General features: G+C 43.0%; 1 protein-coding gene across 2 annotated transcripts in view; it reads left to right on the top strand.

Annotated features, from left to right (window-relative positions):
- The window catches only part of LOC137437704 (E3 ubiquitin-protein ligase SH3RF1), a 209,694-nt gene that overhangs the window by 149,906 nt on the left and 41,682 nt on the right, over positions 1–18,106 (top strand). For both annotated transcript variants that reach the window (XM_078766140.1, XM_078766139.1), the window contains exons 4-5: positions 3,249–3,344; positions 8,967–9,329. In XM_078766140.1, the coding sequence (XP_078622266.1) occupies positions 3,249–3,344; positions 8,967–9,329 (459 nt within the window). The remainder of the gene's footprint in view (positions 1–3,248; positions 3,345–8,966; positions 9,330–18,106) is intronic.

Here is an 18,106-nt window from a genome sequence, read left to right as displayed (position 1 = left end):
GTGTATGGGGCAGATTAGGGTTCAGTCGAGATGGTTAGGGTCATTAGGGTTAGGATTAGGGTTAGGATTAGGGTTAGATTTAGGGTTAGCGTTGAGGTTAACGTTGGTGTTGGTGTTAGGATTAGAGTTAGATTTAGAGTTAGTGGTAGGTTTCGGGTTATTATTAGTGTATGGGGCATGTTAGGGTTCAGTCGAGATGGTTAAGGTCGTTAGGCTTAGGATTAGGGTTAGATTTAGGGTTAGCGTTGAGGTTAACGTTAGTGTTGGTGTTAGGATTAGAGTTAAATTTAGAGTTAGAGGTAGGTTTCGGATTATTATTAGTGTATGGGGCAGGTTAGGGTTCAGTCGAGATGGTTAGGGTCATACACGAGACTTTCCACCCATATTAAAAAGCGGCCACTCCAGCAAAAAACCTTTTCATTTGTCCTCTCCAAGTTTTTGCCGTGGTGTTGAATATGGTTGAAGGACATTGCGTTCAAACGAAAGTCACCGTCACACTTACAGATGGCAAAAGATACATCCATTGGAACCATATTGATTGCAGGAGCTTGTTTTTCAGTTGGCAGGCAGAATTCCATCTCAAACAACCCCGTAATTGACTTACCTCTAATCCACTGCCAAGAAGCGGCTCCGGCTGAATAATTACGATCTGCCAGCTTCAAAATGACCATTTTCTTCGCCATTAAGCAGCCGCATTTCTGTCAGGCTTGCTTTGTGTGGCCATAAAGCACATGGTTTTCTCCCTCTCACGTGGCAGTAAATGCTGAGTTATTTCATTCAGAACAAATCGTAATGTGGTTCTGACTCCACAACAGAGGATCCATTTCTGACTATGAAAGGAAATGCTTTGTGTGCTGTGTTGATTGTCAAAATGCTCTGGATTTACAAAAAAATAATAATAAATAGTGATTCCATGATTGAGACATCCTTAGGACTTGACACCAAAGCTCCCTCCCTTGTAGGAGGTCTCTGTGATCGCATCCCGCAACCCAGCATGGTACTTTACGACGTGAAATGATGTTAAAAATTGGACCTGGACGGAATCGGTGCCATGGTTGTGGTAACCAGACCTGGAGGCCACGGTTAATAGAGGGACGAAGGGTACTACTGCAGGTGTTGACACAAAGACTGCATTAGTCACAGCCACTGGAAGGCCGTGAATTTGCAGTTTGCATGTAGTGCCTACCTGAGGAAGTCCTGATCTGTCTATACCGGAGCTGATGGACTGTTTCTCAAATGGCCTCCTGGCATTTTGAAGTTTAGTTTATTTAGCTGCATTTGAGATTAGTTTTAATTATAAGATCGCTTTGCTTTTTATTTGGCTAATACATGTTTTTGTATACAAAGCCAAGGCTCGTGGAATAGTTAGAACACAGAATGGATCAGGATGAAGAAAGAGGGGGAGGGGGACTCACCAGCAGCAGGGATGAGGGACAAAATAGTGGGAGACTTGGACACATAAGGGATTTGTGGACTAGGACAAATAAGGGAATGAGGGCTAGGACAGGATTCATGAGGTGGGCAAGATGGATACAGAAGCAAACTCTCATGAAGGAAAGAGGTGGGCTTTGGGAGGAGGTGGGTGGAGGGTAAAAGGGGTAGAAAAGATCATGCGTTTGCAATTGGGTGGGGAGTGACTTGAGATGGTGGTGAACAGCTGTCTTGAAGACCTGGGGGGAAGAATGAGATTGAAGAGAATGTGGATATTTGTTCCACAAGTAAGAAAAAAGAGGAACGAATGAGTGGCGGTGAGCAGTGATCCTGGATTTTGGGGGTTTCACCATAAGGGGGCTGATGTGTGCACGCTGCAGAAACTTGGGGGAGGGTTGTGGGATAAAGCGCAGAAAGAGCAGGGGGTGCAAGAGCAGACAGGAAGTGGTAGATGACAGAGAGACCATCATTGCCCTGTCTGTGATGGGAAAGTGATAGGCCCATAGACTCAGTTTCAGCACTTGAGATTCAAATGATCATGAAGGTCTTGGTTCCCATGGCGTCAGGCTGAGCAAGGTGTGAGGCAGGGGTGCCAGCCCATAAGGGAGAGCAGTACTTACTCCATCAAGCTGCAGAGGAAGGGCACTAATGTTACTCGGAAATGGCCACTAATTTACGATTGTGCCCTTTTCTGATTTTGGTAACTCTTTAGCATGTAACACCTTTTGGGTGTTTTTTTCTCCATCTTATAGACAAAATGTACGTACTCCGTCATATTCTTAAATGTCAGCACACTGACCCATCCTCCATTTTTCTTTTCACATCGATCTCAGGCTCGTATGACAGAATGTAGCGCAACGGTCCCCAGGCCTCTTGTGTAGATCCTTTGCGGGTCCCAGGGCCTCTTGTGTAGATCCTTTGCTGGTCCCAGGGCCTCTTGTGTAGATCCTTTGCGGGTCCCAGGGCCTGTTGTGTAGATCCTTTGCGGGTCCAAGGGCCTCTTGAGTAGATCCTTTGCGGGTCCCAGGGCCACTTGTGTCGATCCTTTGCGGGTCCCAGGGCCACTTGTGTAGATCCTTTGTGGGTCCCAGGGCCTCTTGTGTAGATCCTTTGTGGGTCCCAGGGCCTCTTGTGTAGATCCTTTGCGGGTCACAGGGCCTCTTGTGTAGATCCTTTGCGGGTCCCAGGGCCACTTGTGTCGATCCTTTGCGGGTCCCAGGGCCACTTGTGTAGATCCTTTGTGGGTCCCAGGGCCTCTTGTGTAGATCCTTTGTGGGTCCCAGGGCCTCTTGTGTAGATCCTTTGCGGGTCCCAGGGCCTCTTGTGTAGATCCTTTGCGGGTCCCAGGGCCACTTGTGTAGACTCGAGTCGTCACGAGAAAGGAATTACCAGAGAAGATTGTTTCCCCGTGGTACGCCGAACGTTTAATCCCTAGCACTCTCATAGGTGTGACGAATAGCTCTGTTGTCTACGGCTGTCATTCCCTCCTCCACTCCGCTCTCCTGCTCCACAGCAGCTGCTATGTTTTAGCTTTGGCCTTGGATGTTTGACTCAAACGTCCCAAAAGCATTGCCGAATCCACATCTGGAAGAAATGTTTGCAGGGCATCTCTTTCTTCTTTCCCGTGCACCTTTGACGCGCTGTCGACCTGTTTGGAGAATTGCCTCATTTTAACATTTGCAAAAGTGAAACCCTTTGTGGTCCTTTCTCTTCTATGCAGGAATGTGCCATTTCATACACACATCATTTCCAAGCAGAATTGTACTCTTTAGCTTCTTTTTTCTTGTCCAACACGGTTGTCTCACCGGCGTTTCCAGGACGAGGTCCTCACGGTGATTCGGCGAGTGGATGAAAACTGGGCGGAAGGCATGCTCGGTGACAAGATCGGAATCTTTCCCATTTCCTTTGTTGAGGTACCGTCACCGCCTCGGTGCCCCACTTTCTCCTCTTTGCGACATGCGGGCCACAAAGCTTGTCCGACAAATTACCACCAGAGCGCGGCGAGCGTGACGCTGCCTAGGATTACAACTGTTCTGTTTAAGACGCGCGGCAATTTTCTCGACAGAATGCTTGTTGAACAGTTCGGGCGGGATTTTTGTGTTTGCTGAGGTTAAATGAAAGTGTCCTTTTCATGAAGTGCTTGCTGGGGATGTGAGAGAGATTTTGGTAATTTGCAATGAAAGAAGCATCTGGTTTGCATTCAAGGGAATCACGAGTTGATTTAGTTTTTAATTCTAAGAAATCCAGTCTGCTGAAATGAAGCTGTGATTTCCAGGGGTTCCAGTTATTCTATATTAGAATTGTCTGGGCGGGGTTGGTTCAACATTTTGGGTTCTTTATTTTTTGGGGGGTTTTCTTAATTCAACATTTTGGGTTCTTTATTTTTTGGGGGGTTCTCAAAGTTCAACATTTTGGGTTCTTTATTTTTTGGGGGGGTGCTCAAAATTCAACATTTTGGATTCTTTATTTTTGGGGGGGGGGGGGGGGGTTCTCTTAATTCAACATTTTGGGTTCTTTATTTTTTGGGGGGTTGTCAAAATTCAACATTTTGGGTTCTTTATTTTTTGGGGGGTTCTCAAAATTCAACATTTTGGGTTCTTTATTTTTTGGGGGGTTCTCTTAATTCAACATTTTGGATTATTTATTTTTGGGGGGGGTTCTCTTAATTCAACATTTTGGGTTCTATTCATCTTTATTTTTTTGGGGTCCTCTTAATTCAACATTTTGGGTTCTCTTAATCATTATTTTTTGGGGGGTTCTCTTAATTCAACATTTTGGGTTCTCTTAATCTTTATTTTTGGGGGGTTCTCTTAATTCAACATTTTGGGTTCTCTTAACCCTCTGGAGTCTACAAGCCAATTCTATCGGCATGTCTCTAATCTTGTCTCGAATGTCTCTAATGTCTCTAATCTAATAATGTCTCTAATCTCAAATTTGAATGCGGTTAGAGCCGATACATTCGGCTTGAAGACATTTTGGCGCATGCGTGAAGCCGATAGAATCGGCTTGTAGATTCCAGAGGGTTGATTCAACATTTTGGGTTGTCTTAACCCTCTGGAGTCTACAAGCCAATTCTATCGGCATGTCTCTAATCTTGTCTCGAATGTCTCTAATGTCTCTAATCTAATAATGTCTCTAATCTCAAATTTGAATGCGGTTAGAGCCGATACATTCGGCTTGAAGACATTTTGGCGCATGCGTGAAGCCGATAGAATCGGCTTGTAGATTCCAGAGGGTTGATTCAACATTTTGGTTTCTCTTAAGCTTTAATTTTTTGGGGGTTCTCTTATTTCAACATTTTGGGTTGTCTTAATCTTTATTTTTTGGGGGTTCTCTTAATTCAACATTTTGGGTTCTCTTAATCTTTATTTTTTGGGGGTTTTCTTAATTCAACATTTTGGGTTCTCTTAATCTTTATTTTTTTGGGGTTCTCTTAATTCAACATTTTGGGTTCTCTTAACCCTCTGGAGTCTACAAGCCGATTCTATCGGCATGTCTCTAATCTTGTCTCTAATGTCTCTAATCTAATAATGTCTCTAATCTCAAATTTGAATGCGGTTAGAGCCGATAAATTCGGCTTGAAGACATTTTGGCGCATGCGTGAAGCCGATAGAATCGGCTTGTAGACTCCAGAGGGTTGATTCAACATTTTGGGTTCTCTTAATCTTTAATTTTTTGGGGTCTCTTATTTCAACATTTTGGGTTCTCTTAATCTTTATTTATTGGGGGTTCTCTTAATTCAACATTTTGGGTTCTCTTAATCTTTATTTCTTGGGGGTTCTCTTAATTCAACATTTTGGGTTCTCTTAATCTTTATTTCTTGGGGGTTCTCTTGATTCAACATTTTGGGTTCTCTTAATCTTTATTTCTTGGGGGTTCTCTTGATTCAACATTTTGGGTTCTCTTAATCTTTATTTATTGGGGGTTCTCTTAATTCAACATTTTGGGTTCTCTTAATCTTTAATTTTTTGGGGTCTCTTATTTCAACATTTTGGGTTCTCTTAATCTTTATTTATTGGGGGTTCTCTTAATTCAACATTTTGGGTTCTCTTAATCTTTATTTCTTGGGGGTTCTCTTAATTCAACATTTTGGTTTCTCTTAATCTTTATTTATTGGGGGTTCTCTTAATTCAACATTTTGGGTTCTCTTAATCTTTATTTCTTGGGGGTTCTCTTGATTCAACATTTTGGGTTCTCTTAATCTTTATTTCTTGGGGGTTCTCTTAATTCAACATTTTGGGTTCTCTTAATCTTTAATTTTTTGGGGTCTCTTATTTCAACATTTTGGGTTCTCTTAATCTTTATTTATTGGGGGTTCTCTTAATTCAACATTTTGGGTTCTCTTAATCTTTATTTCTTGGGGGTTCTCTTAATTCAACATTTTGGTTTCTCTTAATCTTTATTTATTGGGGGTTCTCTTGATTCAACATTTTGGGTTCTCTTAATCTTTATTTCTTGGGGGTTCACTTAATTCAACATTTTGGGTTCTCTTAATCTTTAATTTTTTGGGGTCTCTTATTTCAACATTTTGGGTTCTCTTAATCTTTATTTATTGGGGGGTTCTCTTAATTCAACATTTTGGGTTCTCTTAATCTTTATTTCTTGGGGGTTCTCTTAATTCAACATTTTGGGTTCTCTTAATCTTTCTTTTGGGGGGGGGGGGGGGGGTTCTCTTAATTCAACATTTTGGGTTCTCTTCATCTTTATTTCTTGGGGGGTTCTCTTAATTCAACATTTTCGGTTCTCTTCATCTTTATTTCTTGGGGGGTTCTCTTAATTCAACATTTTGGGTTCTCTTTATCTTTAATTTTTTGGGGGTTCTCTTAATTCAACATTTTGGGTCCTCTTATCTTTAATTTTTTGGGGGGTTCTCTTAATTCAACATTTTGGGTTCTCTTAATCTTTATTTCTTGGGGGGTTCTCTTAATTCAACATTTTGGGTTCTCTTAATCTTTATTTCTTGGGGGGTTCTCTTAATTAAACATTTTGGGTTCTCTTAATCTTTATTTCTTGGGGGGTTCTCTTAATTCAACATTTTGGGTTCTCTTAATCTTTATTTCTTGGGGGGTAGGGTGGGCTTCAAAAAAGCTAAATGCAGATGTTCTCCGGGACATGGTCTATTTTTGTTCCTGTTGGTGTCAAAGGAAACCACACCAAATTTGAATGGAATCCAATAATATTTAGGGGTGCCACATCAGTGATGAATTTTCCCCCATGCAAAAATAGGAATTCCCATTTTTTGGGCTGTATATACACAAAATAAATACATAATTATATATATACATTAAATATAATATTAAAAATAAATATATAGTAAATATACATTAAATAATAAATATACATAAATACACATTATACATTATATATATACAATATATTATACATACAGTTTTGAGACTTCCTATGATCACTATCTGGGCAATTTTCATGCATGTTTTGTACAGGTTCCTGGGGTCAGGGGTACGCTTTTTTAGTGTGTAATATGTAGGCCTAACTTATTGACTGTGGCTCTTTTGTAGAGAGTGACCCTGTGGAGTAAGAATTAACAGGATTTTACCCACATTCTTGCTTATTTTGCAGATATGGCATGTGCTAGTACCAGTGTTTCATTGAAAACTCGGGCTCAGGATAATGTGTATCTCATTGGGTCCACTTCTGGAGATGCCATCAAAGGTGCCAAGCTCCCGACTGTGCATCAATCTCTTGTCCTGTTTTTCCATCACCTGAAGAAGGAGAATCGCACTGCCCAGGAGAGTGCAACCCTCACCATTGAAGAGGTTGTGAAGTTCTGGGAAAAAGCTCACCTACATACAACGACGAATCAGCACTGCATCCATCGTTTGGAGAGGCTATATGAAGAATGGAGGAGCCTCCAAAAAGGTGCAAAGCGGGGTGGTGCAACCCAAGAGAAAAAGGAAGCATCCTTCAAGGCCTCCTTGGAGAAGACGTTTGATCTTAGGCATGCAGATTCGGAGGCCATAATCACCAACCCCGAGGACAGGAAGTTTCTTCACGATCAATTCTCAGAGAGGAAGGCTTCAATGGGATCTGTAGACACTGTGTTGGAAGCAAAAACGTTCTTGTGTGTTTGAAAGATCAGCAGCCACGAGATGATTATCGTGAACTCCTAGAACTGACTGTCATCTACATGGGAGGAATCCCACCTCGTGGAATCCGGATCATGGCTCCAGGAGCAATGCACAGAGCCAGATGGATGGCAAAAGCACTATATTCACTACAGGTGTTCATGTTTCGGTCAGAGTTCCACTTGACACTTCGAGAGGCGAGAGAACTCCGAGCCTTCAACATTTTTGTCTGCCTTGTGTATGTACAGGCTTGGTTTCGGGCTCCACAAGCTATTGAGGCTCCCCTGAATGACATTAACCTCTTCAAGAAGTTGGAAAAGTTTGAACAAATCAATCAGAAGATGGCTCAGGCAGCCTTGAAGGCACTTGGCCGCCACACGTGGTACATGAGCCCAGTACTAGTGGCATTTGCATTCTTTGACACCAGAATTGACAAAGAAAGCAAGATCAATATGATTGAAGCATTGAAAAATGATGGTGAAAACCCCTCTCCAAAGAGACCAGCTATCAAACGAGGAACCGCCCTGTCAATCGCTGGCCTCATAACAAAACACACCAAGCATTTCTTCAGCATCCTAGGGACCCCAACTGATTGGATGGATAAGGATCCTGGTTCATGGGAGCAAGAAACCAGCTTTCAGGAAGCAAAGAAAGCCGCCAGTGGCTTAGTCGTGGTGAACGACAGGGCAGAAAGGGGTGTCGCATTGATACAAGACTACAATAAGCTCCTTACAAAGGATGAAGAGCAAAAGCAAGCTCTGCTCCAAGTTGTTGCTGCTCACAGGAAGATGTACCCCGATGCCAAGAAGGCAACAGTGGTGAAACAGGCCCAGAAATAGGAGTTACATTTCTCATTATATTTGGTTTTTTTAATATTATGTGATATGGTGTCTCTTCATTTTATGAACTGAACATTTGGATTGTTATCATTGAATTTGAGTTTTCATAGCAATATAGTGCTATTTGTGCAGCTATTGTAACTTGTGTTTGCTAGAATACAAAGAAAGTGAGTGGAGGGTGGATTTTCATAAAACAAACTTCTGGTTTTGCTTTCGATCCATATATAGAAAAGTTTTGTAGACACCTTTAGTTTGAAGGCTGATGTGGCACCCCTAAATAAAATCAGATTGCTTTCATATTTGGTGTCTTTTCATTTTGGAACAAAAGGAACAACATAAAGCCATGTCCCAGTAAATATTTTAAAAAAATTATTTTGAGCACCACCCTATTGGGGGGTTCTCTTAATTCAACATTTTGGGTTCTCTTAATCTTTATTTCTTGGGGGGTTCTCTTAATTCAACATTTTGGGTGCTCTTAATCTTTTTTTGGGGGGGGGTTTCTCTTAATTCAACATTTTGGGTTCTCTTAATCTTTTTTTTTTTTTTAATGACCGGTGCTTTTCATTTTGCCCTCTTCCTTCTTCTTCCCCTTCCCACAATTCCCCAACAGTTCAATGTGACTGCCAAGCAGATGTTGGGTCTAGATTCAGCTACCGGCATGGGACTTACGTCCGCCGAGTCCACAGCATTGGCCATGGCCTCGACTGCACAAGGCGCAGGAGCCGGAGACTGCCGAAAGAATGCCAAAAAGCGCCATTCGTTTACATCACTGCCTATGGCGAGCAAGTTATCGCAGCAGCTACAGCAACAACAGCAGCAGCAGCAACAACAACCGGGGGGAGTGGGAATGGGTGCTCTACAACACCGGCACTCATGCGACATCAGCGCCCCCGTGCTCGTCAGTTCGAGCAATCCCGCGGCTGCGGCAAGGATCGCTTCCTCCAATGGTCAACCTTTGAGCACTCCTTCACAGGTACAGCAACCGTTTTTATTTCAATGGTTGTAGAGATTTCAGCCAATCTGGAGTCATTTCAGCTGTCATTGACCAAGCTTTTGCATTTGACGTTTTTCCAAATTTTGAACCAACATTTACTCTTCATTTGTGGAACTTTATATTTGCATATGCATAAACAGAGAGGGAATGAGCGGCAAAGTTATCATAAGTGCCATAGAACAGTAGGGTAGGGAACTTAGGAGAGGGGAAAGAGAAAGTGGATAAGTTTTTTTGTTATACATGGTCTGGACTTCTGGAAGGGTGAGGACACAGAACAGATGAGGACACAACATAACAAAAGGGAACAGCAGGAGAAAGGGAAAGCACCAGCAGCAGGGAGTAGGGATAAGGTGGACGGAGACGGACAAACAATGGATGCAACTAATGATGAGGGAGGGGTAATGGAGAACACAAGGGGTCGACAAGATGAACACAAAAGCAAAATTTTGGGAGGGATGGGGTTGGTTTAATGGGTGTAGAAAAGATCATGGCTTTGGATGACCTGAGATGTTGGTGAACAGCTGTCTTGAAGACCTGGCGGGAAGAATGAGAATGAAGAGAGTGTGGAAGGCGGTTCCACAGGTGGGAAAAAAGAGGAACTAGAACGGCACTCAGTAGAGAGCATACCTCCGCCAGGTGAACAGTTTACGTTTTGTATCCCAGAGTAGACCAGAAAATCACAATACAGAATCACATTTAATCAAAATCATTCGTCCACAACCTTTTCAGATATCTTATGTGTCGTTTTGACCCTATCTCCCAATGGTGAAGAATCACTTAAAAAATTATTCTAGCCGGATCCGGATCCAGATATTCACCAAAATTGAATCGATTTTTCCTTGTCACACACACAACTTGTCCATCAAGTTTCGTCCAAATCCATCCATAACTTTTTGAGATATCCTGCTATATGTTGTTTTTATCCCGATCACTCAATGGTGAAGAATCACTTTAAAATTTTAATAACTCTCATATCCGAATCCATATTCACATCTTGGGGGTTGTTGGTGGACTGTGTGCGTCCTGCAGATACCTGGGGGGAGACAAAGCACGGAGAGGGCAGAGGGCGCAAGACCAGAAATGAGGCGGAAGAAGACAGAGACCAGTGACGTGTCGGCAATGGCGAAGTCATAGGCCTATAGAGTCGGCTTTATCGCCAAAGATTCCAATGATCTTGATGGCCTTGGTTTATACGGCATCAAGCTGAGAAAGATGTGAGGCAGGGGAAGTTATGAGATTGGGAACAGAGAGTAGCGAAATTAGGAGAAGAAAAACAGACAGTGGAAGTTAGGAGAGGAAGAACAGAAAGGGAAGTTGGGAGAGGAAGAACGAGGAAGAACACAAAGTGGGAAGTTAGAAGAGCGAGAACGTGTAGAGTGTTAAGGAGGTTAGGAGAACAGGGATTAGGAAAGTTAGGAGAGGGAAAAAAGGAAAGAAGTGCGATGTTGGTGAAGATTTGGATCCCGATCTGGATCTGAGAATTTTAAGTGATTCTTCACCATAGAGAGAAAGGGCAAAAAACGATAAAAACGAAGATGTCTCAAAACGTTGTGGACGGATTCGGCCGAAACTTGGTGGACTGGCTGGGTGTGTGACACGGAAGAATTGATTCAATTTTGATGAAGATCCGAATATGGATCCGGATACGATAATTTATTTTAATTTTCTAAGTACTTCGCTTCACCATTAAGTGATGTGGTCCCAAAACGATACATAGCAAGATATCTCAAAAAGTTATGGACGGATTATGACAAAACTTGGTGGATGGGTTGGGTAAGTGACAATAACAAGCCGATTCGATTTTGGTTCAGGTCGGATCCAGATCGGGCCTATCAGTGGGATACATAACATAAACTGTTCAGCCTGGCGGAGGTTTGCTCTCTCTCTCCCGAGTGTCGTCCTTGTTTATTTCTTGCTTTGTTCTGGGAATGCCAGTTTGATTTTCAATCTCAGGGACATATAGCGACAACACTGCATGACACTTCATTATCCTTATGTCAAGAATCCATTAACTTAAGCAAACATTCATTTATGTGCTCACTCGGATGATTAAAGGTTAAATCAACAAGTTACACGTAACGATGCGTTATCAGCTGCATTTAATGTTCCAAACCTCGATTAATTTTGCTCTTTACCATGAAGTCATTGGGCAAATCACATTGACACACATGTTGTTCTGCTTGCTTGCCACTCCGGCGTGTTTAGGCCTATCAAATAAATGCGGAATCCCAAGCAGACAACTTTGTTTTAATTGCAATAAGTTGGCCATATGCCCGGGCCAGAGAAAGTTGCAGTGTAAATGCAACTGGCACTGTGCCAATGATATTAATGCTCCGAGTTGTCGGAAGCAGCCTCGGTTGCCCCAGAGATTCCCGCTGCCGTCACACCGATCCGGATGCGCCGTCGATCTTAATGGAAAGGCTGGGAATCACAAGATGGGAAATCCCCGTGGCATTTTGTGAAGTGCCGGTTAGTTGTGAACATTTCATCCCTTGGTTTCTCGATTGAGCCTGGTGGTGGTTAACGGTTAAGGTGGCTGGCTTAACATCTTAGTTCGTGTCCTGAGTTTGAGCCCCTGTCATGCTGTTAAATAACACCAGGTGGGTTGATTCAGTGTGTCATCTTTCCAAGATTGGCAAAATGAGTAACAGCTTACTGGGAAGAATGAGCCATTTGAGTGTGCTGCCTTGGAGTGGCGACCCGTCCAGGAATGTGCCCCCTAGCCAATGGAGAAAACAGTCTGGGCAGCCTTATGTGTCTGAAGATGCAAAAGGAGTGGTTATTCTTCTTTCTCATTTGAGTAGCCACTAGCCAGAGGAGAAAGACAGATTTGAATGAACCCTCTCACCTTCCTCACCTTCTCCGAGTGTTTTTTGTTGTATACTAAGTCGAGACTCGTATAAGAGCTAACACATACAACATATTAATAAAGGGAGCGGCAGACAATAAGGGGTGAGAGAGGGAAGCAAAACAACAGTAGAGATCAGGGACATCGGGAGATCAGTGGAAGGGAGAGGGCTGGGGCGGGGAACACGGGATAACCAAGATGGATACTCCGAGGACTTTCAGGAAAGAAAACAGGGAATTTGAAGGAGGTATATTAGGGATGGATTAACGGGGGTAGAAAAGATCAAGGATTTGGATGGGGGAAGATAAGAGATGGTGGTGAACAGCTGTTTTAAAGACCTGGAGGGAGGAGTGGGATTAAAGAGAGTGAGGGAGTTTGTTCCAGAGGCGGGAGAAAAGAGGAATGAAAGAGTGAAGGTGAGCAGAGAGCCTAGATTTTGGAAGTTTCTCGAGAAGAGGGTTGCTGGCAGATCTTGTGCAACCTGTTGGAATATTTGGGGGACAGAGCACAGAGAGAGCATGGGTAGCTAGGCAGGAGATTCCAATGATTCTGAAAGCTTTGGTTTCAACAGCGTGAAGACGAGCTAGGTGTGTGGCAGGAGCACCGGCCCAGAGGGGAGAACAGTATTCCATTGAGCTGCGGATGAAAGCCTTGTATGTGGTGAGGAGCTCAGGTGTGCCAAGGAAGGACTTCGCATGGCGGAGGATGCCCAGTCGGCGGCTGGCTTTGGAGGCCAGCTTGGAAATGTGGTTTTCCCAGGAAAGATCATGGCAGATAGTGAGACCCAAAAGCTTGAGTGACAGAACTTCTTGGAGAGGATTGTTCAGAAAGTAGATGGGAGGGTTTTCCAGGTGGTCTTTTCGACATGAGTGCTTGGTGATGAAATGCTTTCACTTTGAGAGGGGAATTGTGAACAATCAGGAGAACTTCCAATAGCCAAGAGTATCTATCTCCATGGTGAACAAAAGCTTTTAAATGAGATCCAAGAAGGAGTGGAGGAAGTGAAGAAAGAGCTAAAAAAGAATTAAGGGATGATAATTATCTCCAGATCCGGATAACATGCATCCAAGAGTATTGAGGGAGGTGGTGGAGCAGATAAGCGTGCTGTTAGCGGATATATTTAACAGCTTGTTGGAGTCAGGACAGACACCAGAGGTTTGGACAGGAGCAAATGTAACACCGCTATTTAATAAAGGTTCCAGGGAAGAATTGGGGAACTCTAGACCTGTTAGCATGACCTCAGTTGTGGGAAAGGTGTTGGAGATGTTAATTAAGGAACGGATGAAAGCCATTTGAATAATTTCAAGCTAATTAAAGGTTGCACGGATTTACCAAAGGAATATCTTGTTTAACAAATTTATTGGAGTTCTATGAAGTAGTTTCTCATTGGGTTGATGAGGGAAGTGCATTGGATGTAGTGCATCTACACTTTGAGAAGGCATTTGATATAAAGGTACCACATAGGAGGTTGTTAGCAACGTTGAGGGATTATGGAATGCCTGGCAGGTAACTAATTGGTTTGGAAACTGGATTAGTGACAGGAAGCAAAAAGTAGCTGTGAGTGGAGGATGTCGGGCTGGGAGATGTAAGTAGTGGGGTACCTCAGGGATTGGTACTGAGATCATTATTATTCATAATTTACATCAATGATTTGGATTGTGGGGTTAAGAGTCGGATTTCTAAATTTGCAGATGATACAAAGCTTGGAGGTAAGGTAGATAGCAGAGATGGAGGTGATCAGGTTCAGGGAAGTCTAGATACCTTACTAGATTGGGTAAAAGATTGGCAGATGCAGTTTAACATAACCAAATGTATAAGGTTCTCTGGATGGGTGAGAATAATGAAAATAGAGATTATATGATTACAATAATCTTAGAGCATCTCACATAGGAGAAGGATCTGGGGAGTGTCATAGACACGGGGGTAAGCAGACAGCAGTTACAGGTAGCTATTGGTAAAGCGAACAGGGTTTTAGGATGTATGCGTATTTCATTCACATAAAATTCCCCTACAAATACAACCTAAAATAAAACAACAATCGGGATACCTCTTCGCGGTGGTTGTACCCCCCAGCGCACGGGGGCCAAATCTTCCCCATTCTTCCCTGCTGCCCTGATTCATCAGGGCAGCGCAGTCGCGGTCAGAGTGCTGATCGGTCCCCATGGATCGGCGCATTCCCTCTTGGCTTTGTCTCTCTCTCTCTCTCTCTCTCTCTCTCTCTCTCTCTCTCTCTCTCTCTCTCTCTCTCTCTCTCTCTCTCTCTCTCTGTCTCTGTCTCTGTCTCTCTTTTTCTGTCTCTTTCTGTCTCTCTCTCTAACTCTGTCATGGCCCTGACTTTGTGAAGGCGGGGGTACACCATCCTGTGGAAGATCTCTGGGTCGCTCCTGGGAGATCGATTTGCTGTCTCCATGCTGCAGGCTTGTTCGAGAGAACTTTCCGTGGTTATACAACAACAACAACAACAACAACAACATTATAAGTTATAACTTTTACAGTGTTAACAGGTAATGTTAACACTGTATACATCGAGAATACTGTGTGCCGTTCTGGTCATGAAACTGACAGTAAAGAAGAGGGGAGTTAGGAGGTTAGTAAGGCAGGGGTCGAAGGGGTCTTTCATTCGGATAATAGTTAATGTCTGGAATTGTCTCCATGGAAAGGAAGTAGCAGCAGAGTTGGTAGATGGGTTTAAATTGGAATTACATTGGTGCCTAGATTGTCAAGAAGGACTTGTCGGTTACTAGAGTATGGATGGGTGATGGTGTCTGGGGTTTAGTGCAGAGCAGGCAGGAAGGGCCGGCCGAATGGCTTCCTTCTGTGCCAAAGTTCCTTGTGCGTATTGCTAAGCCTAGCTTAGATCTGGCTAATATCGATCAGTGTCCGTTAAGTGTGTAGCTCGCCGTGGATAATTAATTATCATGACGTTGCAGAACGTAAAGCATTTTTGTGCTCGGCAATCCATTGGCAACACGATGGAGTTGGAGTATCAAATGGAGCAACCAACATCTGCATGGATTTATCGAATCAAACGGACCATGACCATTGTCTATTGAACTGTTCATCTTTCAGTCTCATTCTTTGCTGTCAGATTGCTGTCTGAGGGCCAGAGATTCCTGGCAATTAGCTCAGGATGACTGGCTTTTAGTCTGTGATCTGCCCCAGACATCGACGTCTCCTCCGTCAATCACAACGGACTGTGCATGAAATGAAGCAAAATGCCTGACCTGTCCTTGCCTTGTAAATCCAAGTATCAATAAGGAACCTTCCCTGTCTTCGCTTTTCCCACCTTCACACGCAATCGGGACTTTCTGAGTTTTCCAGCCAAGAAGATTGAAAACATTCTGGCCGGCCTTTGATGTCGCTTCTGCAACCGGCTGGGAAGTCAACCATGTCCGGGTCCTCAAATTGTTCTTTAGGCCCGAACTGGCGTTTCCTCTGATGTTTTTTTTTTTCCGCATTCACGTGGAGCGTGGGAAATCTGACTTTAATCCCAGACTTGAAGAAATGTAAGTACAGCTACAGTTTTTGCAAATGCATTCTGAGGGATCATGTATTTATTATTTGCACAAAAATGGCTGAATTTTTGACCATTCCTCTTTCCCACGTGGATAAGGTTTTTCCATATTCCTCCTGTCTTCCTTTCCCTGTCTATAAACACTTCCCCACTATACTTTTCCTTGTTATATTCTCCCCTTCTTCTCTTCTCTTTCTCAATTTGTTCTCAATGGTGAAAAATCACTTTAAAAAATTTTTTGCCTCCAGATCTTCACCACAATCTAATCATTTCATCCTTGTCACACACCCAACCTGAACAACTAAATTTCGTCTGAATCCGTCCATTACTGTTTGAAATATCCTATTCACAAACAAACAGACATACAGACAGGGGTAAAAACAACCAGTCATGCAAATGGCCTTCACATCTAGCTCTAGCTCGAGTGCAATTTCCTTTAGTAATCACTTTCTTATCTGCACCACCGAAGGTGGATGGTGCTTATGTTTTCACCCCTGTCTGTCTATTTGTCTGTGAACAAGACATCTCAAAAAGTTGTGGACGGATTCGGACGAAATTTGGCAGAGAGATAGTGTATGTGACAAAGACGAAATGATTAGATTTTGGTGAAGATCCGGATTCTGATTTGGATCTGAGAATTTTTAAAGTGATTTTTCGCCATTGCGAGTTAGGGCTAAAAATGATAAAAAGCACAATATCTAAAAGAGTTGTGGACGGATTCGGACGAAACTTGGTGGACATGGGTATGTGATAAGGACGAAATGGTTAGATTTTGGTGAAGATCCGAATCCGGATCCGGATACGAGAATTTTAATTTTTTTTTAAGTGATTCTTCACCATTGAGTGATCGGGGGGGGAAACAATATATAGGACAATATCTCAAAAAGTTGTGGATGATTTATTACAAAACTTAGTGGATAAGTTGAGTAGGTGACAAGAACAAGCCGAAAAGATTTTGATTCAGGTCCGAATCCAGATCCGATCTGTTAGTGAGATACAAAACGTAAAATGTTCAGCCTGCTGGAAGTATGCTCTTGTGATGTACTGTACTTTATAGTCCTGACCACGCCCCCTACGGAGAGGAACCGGAAATAAAGACAGTGCGTGCTGAAACCTCAAACAGATGAGTCCATGTTTTTTGTGCTCGTGACAAAATAGTTCGTGACTCGTATTATATTGAGCCTTTTGAAGACGTTACACTCTCTACCGAGTGTCGTTCTAAAAAAAAAATTCTATATTCTTTTAAGGACAGATGTAATGTTCCGATTTTTAAAGTCTTCAGGGATTAAAAATACCTGTTCACCTCCTCGTCAAGTCATCCCCCTTCCCCACTCATGAACTTTTATACCCTCATTAACCCCCTCGCTCATCCCTCCCTTTCCAGGTTATCATGCCTTTCTCACCTCTCCCACCTCTCCCACTCCCATTGTTTTTTGTCCATTGCTGTTTGGGTTCCCCTCTTTGTACAACTAGTAAAAAAAATTCTAATAAATTGTTATAAATTGTTAAAATTGGCAAAAATTGGAAAAACAATATAGCCTATTTTACTCCAGGGGGTCCCAAGATTACCCACCCACAATATCGTTGCGATCGGTTCAGCCGTTTTTGCGGTACCTTCGAACGGACGGACGGACAGACAGACGGACATTTGGTGAATTATAGTAAATTGCTCTGTTCTGTTGTGTTCTGTGTTCTAACTCTTCCACGAGCCTCGACTTTGTATCCAAAAAAATGGTGTTTAAATCATTGTGCTGGAATAACACTTGAATAACGGAGAGAGAGAGAGAGAGAGAGAAGAGAGAAGAGAGAAGAGAGAGAGAGAGAGAGAGGAGAGAGAGAGAGAGAGGTAGGAGAGAGAGAGAGAGGGAGGAGAGAGAGAGACAGAGAGAGCTGAAAAAGCGCTGAAAAAGCGCGAGCTGAAAAAGCTGAAAAAGCTGAAAAAGCTGAAAAAGCATTTGAAATATCTACCTTAAAGGTGATTCTCTGCAGGATTTCCATACTGACACGTCAATTGAATCCGGACAATCTGTCCCTCATATGTCATGGTTAATGATTGGTGCGGAAAGGTCACTCATGAAAAAGATGATGGTCCAGTGTCTGGGTGTCCTCAAACTCGCCAACTCATGGAAATGTCAATAAAGCTCACGGTCTCAGAAAAGGGAATTGGCGTGTGACCACAATCAAGCTTACTGAGACGGTTTTCCCCTAATGTGGTCACACACAAGTCCTATTGAGCATCATTTGAGGATGCATCTGCATGATGGACACCGCAAGTTAATCATCTGGGCTGCATTGGGGGGTTTCCGACATCATTAATGTCCACCAACTAATGGACCAGTATCAGGAAAATCCAGAGAGGCGCCTCGCTGGATCGGTGACTGTGGATGAAACACC

Source organism: Myxine glutinosa, chromosome 12, assembly GCF_964187855.1.
Source record: "Myxine glutinosa chromosome 12, kmMyxGlut1.1, whole genome shotgun sequence".
Lineage (NCBI taxonomy): Eukaryota > Metazoa > Chordata > Myxini > Myxiniformes > Myxinidae > Myxine > Myxine glutinosa.
The sequence above is the reverse complement of the archived record's forward strand: the minus strand, read 5'-3'. Positions and strand labels throughout refer to the sequence as shown.